Source organism: Castor canadensis, chromosome 6, assembly GCF_047511655.1.
Source record: "Castor canadensis chromosome 6, mCasCan1.hap1v2, whole genome shotgun sequence".
In the NCBI taxonomy this organism is placed as follows: domain Eukaryota; kingdom Metazoa; phylum Chordata; class Mammalia; order Rodentia; family Castoridae; genus Castor; species Castor canadensis.
In genome coordinates, this window is record NC_133391.1 from 67,278,029 (window position 1) to 67,293,914 (window position 15,886).

The window sequence follows — 15,886 nt, forward strand, 5'->3', positions numbered from 1 at the left end:
ATTTGCATGTGCTCTAGCCGTTTCCCAGACCCTGCATCTCTCCTCTGGAAGGAGGGTGCAGGAAAGAATGAGATAGATGTCGTGCCAAGTAAGGTCATAGGATTGAGACAAGTATTGAAATTCCTTAACATAAGTATCTGGGTTAGTGGTGAAGGAGCCAAGGGGCTTTTCTATCTGAGAGAGGTCAGCGAGGGAGAAGGGGACATGGACCCTCACAATGCATTCCACCCCAGCCACTTCCCAGAGAGGGTAGATGGAAACCAGCTGACTAGGGGGGGTCCATGAGAGTGAGTGTGTGGGGGCTCATGGGATCCTGTGGTCCTGGGTGGGTGGAAGGGCAGGTGGAAGGAGGGGCAGAAGGAGAGGCAGAAAGAGGGGTGGAAGGAGGGGCGGAAGGTGACAGCTGAACCATAGAAGCCTGTCTCTGATAAGGTGGAGGCTCATTGGCAGGGTCAAAAGAAAGAAAGGCTTCAGAGTCAGGAGGGGTTCAGAGAAAGACTTGGCTGGTTTTGAGACTGGTTTAGAGGCTAGTAGGACCTGTGCAGGGGAACAGGAGGTACAGAGGGAAGGTTTGGTGCAGAGATAAAAAAAGGATTGGACGTGGAGAAGTTCCTTCCATTTACCAGTGTGCTCACAGAAATTGTATAAATCAATTAAATATTAGGATCAAAGTGCCATTAAGTAGCCATTTGGAGACATTGTCCAATGGATATTGGGGCCAGGCCTGATTACAGAGAAAAATGAACTTTTGTTACTTAAGATCAGGTGTGAGGCATAGGGGCCCAAGGTTGGCCAGAAGACATGCCAATGGGGAGTCTGAAGGAATTTTGGAAAGTCCAACTCCCATGGTGAAGCCTGACCTGAGAAGAAATATGGCAGACATCCCTGAAATATCAGGTCCTCAGGAGAGAGAGAGAAATGTGGAATACCCAGAGGGAACATCTTCACCATGGGGGGTCTGCAGTCCCTACTGGGGAACCCGGTTCCCAGGGACAAGAGCAAGCTGCAACCTAGCACTAGGGTTTTGAGGAAGTGAGAGAGAGATCACAACTCTGGGTGTGAGGAGGACTCACCAAGGGAGAGAGGACCTTGAGGGAAGATTAGCCGGTGGTGGATGGCAGTTGAAGGCGCTCTGGGGTGAAGAAACTTCTTGTGAGCTAGTGAGAGAGTGGCATTTTTTTAGGATCAGGGGTCCCGGTAAAACAGCTCAGATCCCGGAGGAAGGGAATGGGAGTTGAGAGAGAGAGAGAGAGAGCAGGATGGGGTGGGGGAAGCTGGGAGAGCAAGGTTAGTGCCAAGAGCTCACCCAATCCAAGTCACAGCACCACATGTTAAGAAAAAAATGCTGCTCACAAAGAAAGCCCATGAGAGAACTCATGTCCAAGAGCAGGGTTTAATGTCAGGTACGAGGTAGTGCTGGAAGAGAGAGAGTTCAGGCCAAACATTTTTATAGAAGAAAGAGGATAAGGGGTTGGTGTATATGCCGGGGTCCCTGATGGGGGTGAAGCTTGGGTGGAGCTTGTCTGGGAGCATGGGAAACCTTGTTAAAGGGAGGGGCTGTTTACTGGGAATAGCTCCATTTTCCAAGATGTGAGGCCTGAGGATAAAATGACCACTGATTTATAAAATGGCCGTGTTATTGTTCTATCAAGTGTTACCACCATTTTCATCAGTCTCTGCTCATCATTGCTTTTCAGTTCTTTGTTATAAGATTGTATTCTTTTTTTCTAAAAGAACAAGATTAGAAGTATTTTTTGTACAGATCCCTTGCTGGTAAACATTCAGTTTTTGTTTGGTTGAAGGAGTCTTTATTTAACTGTCATCTGAAATTTGAATGAAATTTCAGCTGAGTTCAGAAGTCAAGATTAGTATGTTTTTTTTCCTTCTCTTTCTTCTTTGGGCATGTCATGTTCACGTCCTCATATTGGTGTCAAGATGTCACCTTCACCATATTCTTGTCTTAAAAGGAAACTTTCAAGTTTTCACTGTTAGTCATGTTTGTGGTAGGATTTTTACATGTATTATTTAATGATAAATAAATTTCCTTCAATAGCTAATATACTAAGATTTTTTTTAAAAAAATGTTAAAATACACTACATATTTTCTATGAAGAGGTATAAAAATCATAATATTTTAAGTTGTTGGTGGGCTTGATACATGCATCAAATCCCTAATATTAAGCTAAATTTTCATTCTGAGGAAAAACCCATGAAATCCTACTGCATTGCACCTGTTTTTGGGAATTGCTGTACTGGGTCCATTAAAATTTGTGTCGTGTACTTAAGTCCAAGCTAGTAAGTGAGATGGATCACTATTTTTACTTTCTTCTAAAGTTCTGATTTCAGTGTCATAAAGTGGTTTTTGAAGTATGTCTTCCTTTTTTTTTCTCTAAAGGGTTTATATGAGTTGAGAATCCTAACTCCATGAAAAGTTGTTCATTTAATGTGTTCTGTGAATAGAAAAGAATTTTTAAAACATTACTCAATAACTAAGCTACATTTGCAATAAAATGTTGAGTCATTGAAATTGTGTTTGGAGATTAGAATGTGAAAGAACAAGAGGTTACATGTCCAAAGATTGTAACTTCCACGTATATGCATTTAAATTGCCTTTATTTTGGCAAAAAATTTAGAATGTTTTGGGATTTTTTTGTTGTTGTTGTTTTGTTTGTTTTTTTAAGATGGGGTTTTGCTAGGTAGCCCAAGCTGGCCTTGAACTCATGATCCTCCTGCCTGAGTCTACCAAATGTTGGGATTCCAGGTCTGTGCCACCAGGCCCAGCTCAGAAAATCTTAATGGAAACAGTTGCTATAACAATAAACAGGGTAAAGGTTATTTTTGAGATAAATTTTATGGTACTAGTACACAGACAATTGACTTTCCATTTATTTATGTACTGTAGTATATTCATAAAAGCAATTAAAAGCCTACTTGAGATAAACATCCAGATTCATATCATGTGCTTTTAATGACATTTTCATTACATAAGATTTAAAAAATGAATATTGTAGCATTTTTAACAGTTTGTATAAAAATGTTGAGTTGTACATTTCTGTTGTGGAACCTCATGCAAATCATTTTAAGTTTTAAAATTTTTTTCTTAACTGCTATCTAGTTTCATCAACCATGTTAAAATATGTGACTCTTGCTTGTGTAACATATGGAGAGTGTTTTGTTCTAACATCATACTTTACCCTGCTCCATAGCTCCAATATCCCATGTCTAAGACATTCCACTTTTTTAAAGGTGAAAACAGTATATACCATCTCTTCAACATTTTCTTGCCTTGCTTTTGACAGTTCAGGTTGAACTTTTGAGTTATTTTTAAGACCAAGACTCTAGCTTTCTGAACGTATGCTCTCTCAGCTTCCAGAACAGAAAGTGTACAAGGAATCTCCTCTGAGTGATTTATTCTACGTGACTATGCTTATTTTGAAAATCTGCCAGATTTGCTTTTTATACTTTCAGTGCCTCAAGTGGAAATCAATTAGAATACCTGCTGCTTTGAATAGCAGATAATGGCGTTAGGTCAGACTGTAGACCACCAACAGTGTTCAACAAGCAAGTATTATTCTAAAATAACAATATGGAAAAGTTCTTTTTAGTTGTATATGTATTGGTTAACTAATGAACTTGACAAAAATAATTCTTTTTATAACACAGCTAGGCTTTGTTGCATAGAAGTAAAACAATTCTTTGGTGGGAATTCAGCATTTGACCCTGCAATTATAAAACATTCTTTGTAGAAAAGTCTTGAGGGGGTTAAAATGTTTAGAAGCTAAAATGATCAGGCCAGAGATCTGTTAATTCATATGTAAATATGTTCACAGAAAGCACATGATGAACAATGGGCCTCTGTTTATTTTAGAGAGTCTAAAATATTGAGGAGCAGCATCACTTAGGCACTCTTTAATTTCCTACAAGAGTTTTTGAGGAAGATATGTATAAATAAAAATCACATTAGTTAAGATAAACCAAATACTAAACATTATAAGATATTCTTGTGAGAAATATTTTGAAACAGAAAATATTTGTCACAGGAAATAAATTAAGGCAAGTAAGATATATCACACTGTAGATATAGGAGTTTACAAACAGTTCAGAAATCTTAATTTCAAAATAAAAATAAGGAAATATTTTATGAGTTCTGAGAAATTCAGACTAGATTCATAACGAAACTTATTAAAACATTAGTTTAAAAATATTCTTTCCAGGGTAGTTAATAGATCTTTAATTATTATTATTGTACTGTGGGTACATTGTAACATTTACCAAAGTTCTTATGATATATCATAGTTTGATTCACTCCCTCCATCATTTTCCTTTATCCCTTCCTACTTCCATTCCTGTAATTTTGCTGATATTTAGTGTCTTTTGAACACAACCACCAAAATAAGCCTCTTAAAATATCATTTTTACTTATCAACTTGCTGGTAAACTGCTAAGTGGTTTCTTTTTTCTTATAAATATTGAGTCCTTCTTGGTTCTTTTCCTTTCTTTTAAACAAAAAGTCACAAATTTATAACCTTCAGAGTCAATAATATAGTGCAATTTCCTCTTCTATCTTTTCAATCTGTTCTTCATTACTTTTTTCCTTTACAGTGGTCCCCCCTTATCTCTGGGGGATACTTTTCAAGGTTGCAGGGGGTATCTGCAACCATGGATAGTTACAGCACTATATGTACTATGATAAAGTTTAATTTACAAATTGGACACAATAAGAAATTAACAACAATAACATAATAGAATAATTCAAACAACATGCTTTTATGTAAGTGATTTAAAATTTGTGAATTGTTTATTGCTGGGGTTTTCCATTTAGTATTTTCAGACAGTAATTTAAGTAACAGAAAACATGGAAGGGCAAATTGTAGATAATGGGGCACCAGGGTCTTCTCACTTTTTCATTACAATGTCAACTACAGTGCTAGTAGATCTGTCTTTATTAACCTATTCTCCTCCACCCTCTTCTCCAGGTGTCTTTCTAAGTCAGTAAAGATTAGATGCTCAGGTGATCTTCCAATATCTCTCATGGATTTCATGTTTTTATGCAATTTATAGGCAATAAGCTTGTGTCTAAAAAAAAAAACCACATTTTTGAGAATATGTTGGCCTCTTCAAACTTATCTCTGGGCTGGTCTTTGTGGCTGCAATTTCTGACCATCTGTCCTCTTCCATTTCTTCAGAATTCTCCTCTTTTATTGTCACTATGTCTCTGCAACTTAACCCAGTATTTTTTTAATTCCCTTTAATTCTTCACTAGAAAAACTTTATTGTATTTAAAATATCTAAAACTCATCCATATGCAGATAAGAATGACTGAAAGTCGTCATGCTAGGGCCAAGAAAATACATACTACCAATGATGTATAAGCATAATGTAGAGTATAAGTAAAGAGAAACTTTAGGGGAGAAGACCCTGAATTCCTACCACAAATACAAACTCTTAGTCTTCCAAGCTCACATCAAGGTATAAGTAATGATTTTCAGCTTATATTCTTCTGTTGTATCAACATAAAGCTTCATAACCATATGTATTTTATTTAAATAAATTATTAAATTTACTTTATTAAACAGATTTTCCATTTTTCTATATTTCTCTTCCAATCACCATATGAGCCACATACTTCTTATGTTTAATATTATCAGTGTCTAAAGTATATTTTTATACAAATGGTTTTTGTTCTATCAAAATAACTTTCTCAAAGATTATTGGCTTGAATTCAAAACTGTGACTCCTTCTGCCTTATTAGTCATTGTACATTTGTTTTCAGCATGTTATTTGCACGGGATTATGGTGCAAGGTAGAAGGTGAGGAGGAATGCAGAACCAAGCTGGATCCACCAATGGATGGAACTGACTGTGACCCCGGTAAGGTAAGTCATTTATGTTGCCTGAATTTAATAAGATTTGCATTTTCCCTTGCCAGTTACACATGCATCCATCTTAACATCAATGGAATTATTTCAGGATATATAAAAATGTTAGCATTTTGCCTATTTTTAACTCTTCTATTTTTTTCAATTTCATGGATGTTTTGTTGGTTTTATTGTTGTATATTTTTATTATTGCTGATTATGATAATGTTGAGAAATTCGTTTACTACTTTCACAAAAAATGAGTGTTTTTTTACTGTTTAAATTAAACAGAAATTAAATATGCAAAAAATAATAGCATAAATGGTAAAACTTCTAAAAGTTGATTAATTCTATTAGGTACACAGCTGATTAATCTTTCCTGGAGAGCAACTGAGTATATTTTTTCTTTTCAATGTAAGCACCATAAATAAAATATTAAAATTGACATTTGGAGATTAGCAAATTTTTGGCTAGGTAGTTTAATCAAATGTGCTTTATAAGGTTGTTGGAATTTATTAGCTTACATTTTAAGATCAAAATAATTGCTGTTGGAAAAATAATTTTCCTTTGAGGAACATGAAGTAGGTGAGTTCCATATGTACTTACAGTTATGGCTAATTTAATCAAAAGATAATAGATCAATGCTCTTCATAATTTTTAAATTTGTACACTATGGCAAACTTGTGGAATGATTGTCTGTTTCCTCATTAATTGTAAGATCAGAAACTTGGCCTCAGAAGAACACGAATACTTATTTCATTTGAAAATAAACAGCAGATTTCCTGAGGTGAATTACTTAAGAAAAAATAAGTTATGTAGAGTGCTAGTTTAAAAACAAACACTTTGAAAAATGGATGAAAATCTAGCATTTTCACATTTTACTTACACACAATGTGCAGATGCATGCACCCTCGCACACATACAAAGATACCTGTGTAAACCAGTAGTTTGCAATGATGAGAAGTGAGAAATAATGAAAATATTAATTAGACAAGGACTGGTTCCAATATGGTTGTTAAACAAAAATGAAATAGATATATACACACTTGCATAAAGAGATGTAGGAGACACGGCTGTTATTATAGGCATGTCAGAAACCTGATACCTTCATATACTATTTGAAATTTAAAACACAGGTTGCAAACAGATGTGAAAACATCCACATAGTATATGCATATTTGAAATCACAGAAAATTGTTTAAAAATATAAATTACAAATTGTAATCAATAGTTAACCTTTTAGAAGGGAAGTGGGATTGATAGGTAGGAGTATGGCAGCTGGAAATGAGGATGAATACATTTCTCCAGACATTCTGGAATTGTGTGATATAAGCACATGTACTTCTATTTTTTTTTAATTAAAAAAAGGAAAAAAGTGAAACTATTTTTGAAAATGCTATAAATGTTTTATCACTAGATACTATCAATAAGAAAGGTCCTTAGAGAAAACTTCTATGGAATATCAATAAACTATTTATAGACTGCCAAATATTTTCCTATGAGTTTAAATGAAGAGTCAAATTTTGGGTCTTTTTTTTTTTCTTCAATTCTATACAGAATACAATGATACAATAATGTGTGTATATCAGGCAAGTCTAGTGATAGTAAGCTGAATAATTTATTGCTTCAGTCATAAAACTTTGCACTGGCAATGATTTTCATCATCTCTTAATCACAAAAAGAGTAATACATCCTGGCATCCTTAATATTTTTCTATCATGATTTTTTAACTTCTCATATTTTTGAGAATAATTTGCACTCTTGAGATTTCTAAACTAAACACTCTTTTAGAAATCAAATCTGTAATTTACTCGTCAAAAATAAAATCAACCATATTATTGACATTCTTTTAGAGATTCTGTAGTGGTCTGTGTACTAAAATAACTAATGCTCTTCTAAGTTCCTCAGGCAGAGTATAGTCCTTCACGTACCCATGTGTTTCAGCTGTTACAGACACCATTTGTAAATAGATTGTGACACTGCTGTTGTGGGTGGTGGTGTTAAAATATTTGAAAGCTTGAAACCTAACACTAAGCACTGCTATCTTGATACAATGCAAATCAAGAAACAAAACTATGGATTCTCAATTTTATAACACTCAATGATATTAATTGAGCTGTATAAATTTAGTTCATCTAAGAGTATTTAATTAAATGAGAAGGTATCTAGAGAATTCTATGACCCAAAAAATGACATTGAAGATAGAGATTTATTATTTATAGAATATATTTTCCAAATTAATAGAAACTTGTTTTCTTTTTATTATCATCTCTACAATTTCTATCATTTTATAATTTACATTGATCAGAGATTAGAGTTAATAAGTGATTATTAAAGATCAATAAATGTATTTACTTATTTGCAGTATTTGCTGAAATGGAGGGAAAAGGATGTTAATTCCCAATTTATTAGAATTTTAGAGTGATATGAAGGATTCTGTGTAATGTAGTTTTAATTATTCATCTCCCTAAATTGAGCTTCTCAAAATTGCTGTCATTATTCATTACTGGAAATAAAGAAGACTTTAATGCCCTAACAAATCAGTGTGCATATGTAGAGAGCCTATGGCTTGTCTTCTTTCTCATCTTTCTTCTTTTTGCTTCTCTCTCTCCCACAGCGTGTACACAAGATTTCCTTAGAGAATAGCCGACTACTTTGATATCCTCATGACCCTCTCCCCATCATACATTCTCACAAACTTCTTAAACTTGTCCATGTAAAAATTTGGTAGAAAGAAATGTAATCAGATTTTTAGGTCATGTACTCTCCCAGAAATGGTTAATATTACATATGCCTTTAACAATTTCATAAATCAAATTGAATCTTTAGATAAAACAAATTTTGTGCTTTGAAACTATGTGTGTTATCTTTTTCGAGGCTGAAAAATAAAAGCGTATGTCATAAAACATGGTGCTAGCAAACTTATGAAAAGCTCCAGCAGGATCATTTTACATAAGAATCCAACAAGATATATTGTATAATAATTTGAAGACAAAAAAGAACATTTAACACTTTTCCGAATGTTGAAGCATAGCACCATGTAGAAGACATGACAGCAAGTCCCCCTGGTTTCATGCAGAGACCTGGGTTATCTGCAGAGTGACAAACTTAGCTATTATGTCTTGAATTCTACTGACTTGTGTATGCACACTGGCTTGCACATCTATTTCCATTTTTCTTCATCTGCCAGATGTGATCCAGCTTCAATTATGTGCAAGTCTAGATCGTGGTCCTTCTCATAATATTTTTAGTTTGTTATGAATACTAGCCCATCCTTCTAGTGCCAGCTTGCTGCTAAATGGGCAAGGATATGCACCCTGGGAAAAATAAACACCCTTCAAGTAGGCCAAAACACTGTGACCAATTGAAGTTTGATAGCTTTCAAATTGGATATATTCCATGACTGGCATAACATTGCTAAGTCCTTAAAACTAGTAAGTAATGTAAAAAGGTTTTACACAGTTTACTCTTTCTTCCCTGGTGCAATTTTCACACTGCATTTTTCTACAAGATCCCAGTTTATTTACTGATAACCCTAAGGTGGTGATACATCCTGTGTTATTGAGAGTTTGGTTTTTTTGTTGTTGTTTATTTTTTTCAAGATTACATGTAAAACTTCTTAAATGTAAAAGAGATTGCACTTAAATTCTGGCATTGTTAGAGAAAAATCTGTAAGAACTAATTATTTTATCACATATGTAAACATTAACTAAACAAACTAAATGTTAATAGCATCATATGATGAATCCTTTCTCATAAAAACAGATACTCCTAAATTAATATTAGAAATTAAGGATGATCAAAAAATATCAGAACAAACAGAAATTTGGTTAGATTTCTAAAAACTATCATTATAAAGTTAATGTAATGATACATAAAATAATGTGTTACTATAGTTAACCTCTACTGAATCCTATTCATTGTCCTTAGTGTTTCATTCAGCCCCTGAAAACATGACCATTTGGGTAATAAGGTTTCATTCATACTTTATGAAAATGGGCACATTGAAGCTTATAGCACTTCTGTAATTTTTTCAGAATCCTTTTTAAGTCCGGGCGTGAAGCACCAAAAATCCTTTAAGAAGGATCACCTTGCTCAGCCCTGTCATTTTACAACTATTGTTTTACAATCTAAATGTTACTAACTTTTACTTATTGCTGTCAACATGATCTTGTTGTTTCTGCGAATACGTTTTGCTGTGCCCATCCCCTATCTGGTGAATACGTTTTGCTGTGCCCATCCCCTATCTGATTTTCAAGAATAGGAGAAAAAACATAATACTCTTGTCCACATACTCCTGGCAGCCATTTTCAAAGACTACAGAAATAGCCTCACTCATTGCTTTTGTTTCAAGTTAATGAAAAAGAAAGAGAAATGAAAAAAACAAAAAAAAAAGGTGATGACTGCACTGCTTTCTTTGTTCTCATGGTAAAATCCTTTCCAGTTATTTTTCCCAGTTACTAGATACCAAATTAGCTATGGAATAATTGGAATGAAATGGTAGAATTCCAGGGTCTGAATGCCCAAATCTTTCAAACAAACTTAACTTTCTGAGGAAAGCTTGCTATAATGTTAGTGCTTGAACATGATGGGAACTCTTTCAGGAAAAAAAAAAAAGTATGAAGAAAAGTGTTAAAATTAAATCACATTTTTTATTACAAGGAAAGAAAGTACTCTGAATTACTGACATTTCAAATCAAATTTGCTGAAGTATCTGCTTCAACCTGGTTACAGAAGGACATTTATTTCTTGCTTTTTAATCCTTACACATGACTATGATTTCATGTCCCTTTAAAATTGTTAGATGTTTCTCAGAATGTTAGTATTTTTGTTGTGCAACCTCAAATTCCTTCCCCATCATCTTCACTCTGTCTCCCTCACAAGTACTGAATTATCAGCATTGCAGTACCAAATCCCTGTGCACTGCTTTAATGACAAGATTGTATCACTTGTAACCAGAAAGGAGGCAACTGGACCATTCTATTACTATGACAAACAGCAAGTGCCAACTTACTTTTGGTTCTTTTCAATTTCTCATATTTTGTGCTATAGTAGACTTCGTTCACTTGCATTAATTCCTGTGACTCTATAGGCCATAATGGTTTTCAGCTGTGCCCTGATTTGTTCACCTAAGACATAACTTTTGGAATAGTGGTGTAAGGCTGGAGAGTGTACCAGCAGGACCTCAGCACCTGAGCATCGGGCTGGAGAGTGGAGCGAGTGGAGTTCCTGTAGCCGAACCTGCAGTTCTGGGATCAGCAGCCGGGAGCGCAAATGTCCTGGGTAAACTCAAAGTTCCTGAATTGGGGGAAGGCATTTCTCTTCAGGTTTTAAATGCAAAGCTTTTACCAGGAACCATGTCAGAAAGCAAAAGAAACCTTTCAAACTCTACTCCACTTTGGAAAACAGAAAAGTCTCTCAAGTTATGTATTTTATGCAAAAATTCCCTTTTAAGAAGGAAATAACGGTCAGCCTTTCTAAGAATAAACAATGAAAACTACGAAAGGAAATATTTGCATGAATCAAAGAAAAGGTACTTAAGTAGGCTGGAAGATGTGTACTTAAAAAGTAGGTGAATATTTGAAGGAACTGTGAGTAAAATAGAAAGATGACAGGTCTTCAGAAAGACAGGGAATGAGAACAAAATCAATGATGATAAAAGCTAAAACTAAAACCAAAACCTAGTAATGTCAGCCCAGGTACATTCAAGGATTGCTGTAGGATCAGCTAGCACAATGCCATCATGCCTAGAGAGATTCTAGGAAAGTGTGAGAAAGAATTCAGCTTGTGTTCTTTGACTGTTAGGGTGGATCTCAGTGACACAGTTCAGTCACAAGCAGTTTTAAAGAATTTATATGAGTTTATTTGAAAACAAATGCTTGATAATTCTAAGATTCAAACTTCCTCGTGAGAATTGCAGACAACCTTTTCCTTTTACTCCCCTGTTTTATTTTCATGGCAAGTTGGCTTTTATTCCTCATATATTTTTGGAAAACACATTACTGATTGAAAAAATATACTTTGTTTATAAAAAATAAGCATATGGATTTCATACTATGATCAGTCGTTTAAATGTGCAACATTCTCAAAAGTAGATTCTAAACTGAACACATTGGCTCAGTTGTGGAGGCCGAGAGGAGGAGGGTTGAGGTCCAAGGTCCCCTGACGTAAGCTAGTGATGTGCTCCTGTCATCGTACTACTGCAAGAAGTATACAATAGGTGAATCATGGTCCAGGCTGGTCCAGGCACCAAGCAAGATCTTATCTCCAAATAAATGAAGCAAATAGGACTGGTGATATGGTTTAAGCAGTAGGGTCTCTGCTAACCAAATTCGAAGCCCTGAATTCAAACCCCAGAACAACCCACCCTAGTAGATTTAAATATAAATGATTATATTTTATTAATGTAATGGTTTTACATTTTAAAAATTGGTAGTTATCATAAAAAGACAAAATTGATTATTTGTACTATCTTTTCTAGGCTAGGTTCTGAAGCAAGGGATTGTAATGGTCCCAGAAAACAATACAGAATATGTGAGAATCCACCTTGTCCTGCAGGTTTGCCTGGATTCAGAGACTGGCAATGTCAGGCCTATAGTGTTAGAACTTCGTACCCAAAGCATGCTCTTCAGTGGCAAGCTGTCTTGGATGAAGGTATGACCAAGTAGATCACCACCATTTTAATTTAGTAGAATTCAAGAAAATCGTATGTTGCCTTATTAGGTAAAAGTGTCAGTCCTTTCCCATGGCATGTGGGCGATGGGGTGGAGTAGCAGTTGCCAAAGTGTTAATGGATTCTCTCACTTCATTGGCCATTATCACCAGTTTCTCCTTTATTTCCACTTAGACTGTGATTTCTATCCTGTCAATAGCCTGAATTCCATTTGTTTTCAATTTCAGGGCCTCCCCAATAAAACCCTTCTTTCAGGGTATAAGCATATGAGAATACAAGCAGTAATGCAAGCAAACAATAGATTATCCCACAACATAATGGCAAAAACAGAAGTTTGTAGATGATTACCTCCTTCCCACTATCAAACACACAGGCTTATCCCTATCTGCAGATATCCTATCTGTTTTCTACTACATAACAGAATTTCATGTAGTTCCTCTTTCTTTCCATGGTGGCCAGTCTGTCCAACTCCTCCCTAATGCTAGCTTCATCTTTTCCTTTCAGATATCTCAGTAATTACTCTTATTTTCTTTTAGATCATTAATCACCTCAGTGTTATGTATCATTCACAAGGAAAAATCTTCCCTCACGTGCATAGCCATCTTGAGCTGGTGGTCTCTAGCTTTTCTCCCTCAAAGTCCTCTCTTTCCAAGCCCTCTGTTTTCATAACTTCAATCTGAATTCCACTGCAAAGCTCCCTAATGCCATGAGAGGTTTCTTGGGATCTAAGTCTTAATGAATGGTTTCCTGTCTCATTCTGACATGACCATCGGACGTGTTCTCACGCATGACCACCCTATGCTTCTTGAAACACTTATGTGCCTTGGTTTCTGTGCCACAGCAGCCATCTGGCTCCACCTCTGTATCTGTGGTGTGTTCTCCTTCTGCCTACTCCAGATGCTATGCTGTTTTCACTATACTTTCTTCCTAGATCATCTCATCTATTCCCATAACTTCAAATATGCAAATAACTCAGATTTTTCCTTTGAGCCTTGAACTTGTATGTACAACTGTCTGTTTGATACTTCTACTTGAATATTTTGGCCCACACTTATGATCTTAACCTTTCCTGTCAATGTCCATATGAGCCTTTATGGTATTTCTTTTTTCAGTGAAAATCACACAAACTTTTTAGCATACCAACTTGATCACTTATTTTTTAGGGACATTTTAATGACCTTTTCCTTTACCTTTCCCTGCCTTGTCTGTATGAATCCTTTTTGTAGTCCCCAGTACAGACCAGCCAAAATCCATTCCACTCCCCAGGCACATGATGTTCTCTTATTTCTGGGCCCTTATAGTGAATTTCTTGGTATAATACCTTTTCAATCTCAAACCTTGATCTTTCTTCTTATTTATTTAACTTGAAGACTTCTGTTTATGGAGAACTGAATTTATGTCAATTCCTGTAGGATAAAAAGAATTTCCCTAACCAGGCACAGCTGCCACATGTCTATAATCCTATCAACTTGGGAGGTAGAGATAAGGAAGATTGCCATTCTAGACCCCATCTCAATAAAGCTGGGCGTGGTGGCGTGTGTCATCCCTGCTTTGGTAGGAAACATAAAATAGGAAGACCACAGGCCAGGTGACCTCGGCAAAAAGCGAGACCCTATCTCAGAAATAACCACGGCAAGAAAGGGCTGGAGGCATCAAACAGTAGAGCACCTGATTAGCAAGTTCAAAACCCTGAGTTCAGACCCTGGTATCACAAAACAATAAAAAACATATCTTCCAAATGAGTATATGCCACTTACAAGCACTGCACAATAACTGTACAATACCCTGTAATAGCACATTTCAGGCTATATTTCTTTCATCTAATATCTGTTCCTAGTACACCATATGAGCTTTTGAAATTTGAATATATTGTCAGCATCTTATTATTGTTAAAATATAATCAATATAACTATTCGTGTCTGATTATTTGAGAGTTAATCCTGTCTCTACTTCTAACTGGCTGTAAGATTTATAGCCAGTGATGGTAAATTTTTTTGGCAAGAGATCAACACAGGCTTCCTCCAGATTAAAAGGAAATCAGAGTTGGGTGCACGTCAATTTAAAAATTAAAGATGTTGGAAATCACAACTTCCAACCTTGTGATGTTTATCATCAGTGATTCACAATAGCAATCTAGATAATCAAAAACTGAGTGCTTTTATCATTTTAACTAATTCATAAAACTTCAAATAAGTATGTATTTCTGAGGTACCAAAACATCACACACACACACACACACACACACACACACACATGTATGTATAAATATAATGTACAAATCAGGTTAACACATTTACCTTCTCAAACATTCACCATTTCTATATGGTAGAAACTTTATTCTAGTGTCCTGAAATGTACAGAGCACTACAATTGTCTATGTTCACTCTAAAATCACACACAGAACTTCTGGCTCCTGACTGTATCTTGGTACCTATTGATCAGTCTTTTTCTATCGTTCCCACCCTCTAATCTCCCCAAACTCTGTGAGCCACTGTTCAACTCTCAAATTCTATAAGATAAATTTTTTGTGTTATTTATTTGTTTATGTATTTCTTTATTTTGGCAGTAGTAGAGATTGAACTTAGGGCCTTGTGCTTAGTAGGCAAGTACTTTCTCACTTGAGTCATGATCCAGTGGGATTAACTTTTTTAGCTTGGCAATATGAATGAGATCATGTGGTATTTGTCTTTCAGTGCCTGGCTTATTTCACTTACTATAATGGATCCCCATTTCCATCCATGTTGTCATAAATGACAAGATTCTATTCTTTTTTATAACTGACTAGTATTCCATTGTATATATAGATCACATTTCCCATATCCATTCATCAATCAATAGGCTCTTAAGTTATTTCTATTTCTTGGTAGTTAATTCTAAATAGTGTTGCAATGATCATGGGAGTTTGACTGTCTCTTTGACATAATGTTTCATTTCTTTTGGCTATATACTCAGTAGTATAAATACTGGATCAAATGATAGTTCTATTTTTAATTTTTGATGAGCCTCTATAATATTTCCCATAATGACTATTCTAATTTACATTCACATCAACAGTGTATAAGGATCCCCCTTTCTCCATGTTACCAGCACTTGCTTTATTGAGTCTTTTTTTATAACAGACTTTCTCGCAGAATAAGATATTATTGTAGTTTTGATTTGTATTTAACAAGTTAATTTTGTAATACAGATCAATTAAGTATGCCAGTCTTTATGAGGAATAAAAGTCACAACAATTGCTAGCTTTCATGTATATAGCACTATAGGAGAAAATGAATGACAAAATTCTTTTAAAAATCTGAAGTTGTCATAACATGAATCTTTAAAATACAAGTAGTTAGCTCTGTTATTTTTGTATA

The 15,886-nt window shown here is 35.1% G+C and overlaps 1 protein-coding gene across 2 annotated transcripts in view; it reads left to right on the forward strand.

Annotated features, from left to right (window-relative positions):
• Adamts19 (ADAM metallopeptidase with thrombospondin type 1 motif 19) overlaps window positions 1–15,886 on the forward strand; it is a 276,147-nt gene that overhangs the window by 176,422 nt on the left and 83,839 nt on the right. For both annotated transcript variants that reach the window (XM_074076627.1, XM_074076628.1), the window contains exons 11-13: window positions 5,774–5,875; window positions 11,010–11,140; window positions 12,339–12,511. In XM_074076627.1, coding sequence (XP_073932728.1) covers window positions 5,774–5,875; window positions 11,010–11,140; window positions 12,339–12,511 — 406 coding nt within the window. The remainder of the gene's footprint in view (window positions 1–5,773; window positions 5,876–11,009; window positions 11,141–12,338; window positions 12,512–15,886) is intronic.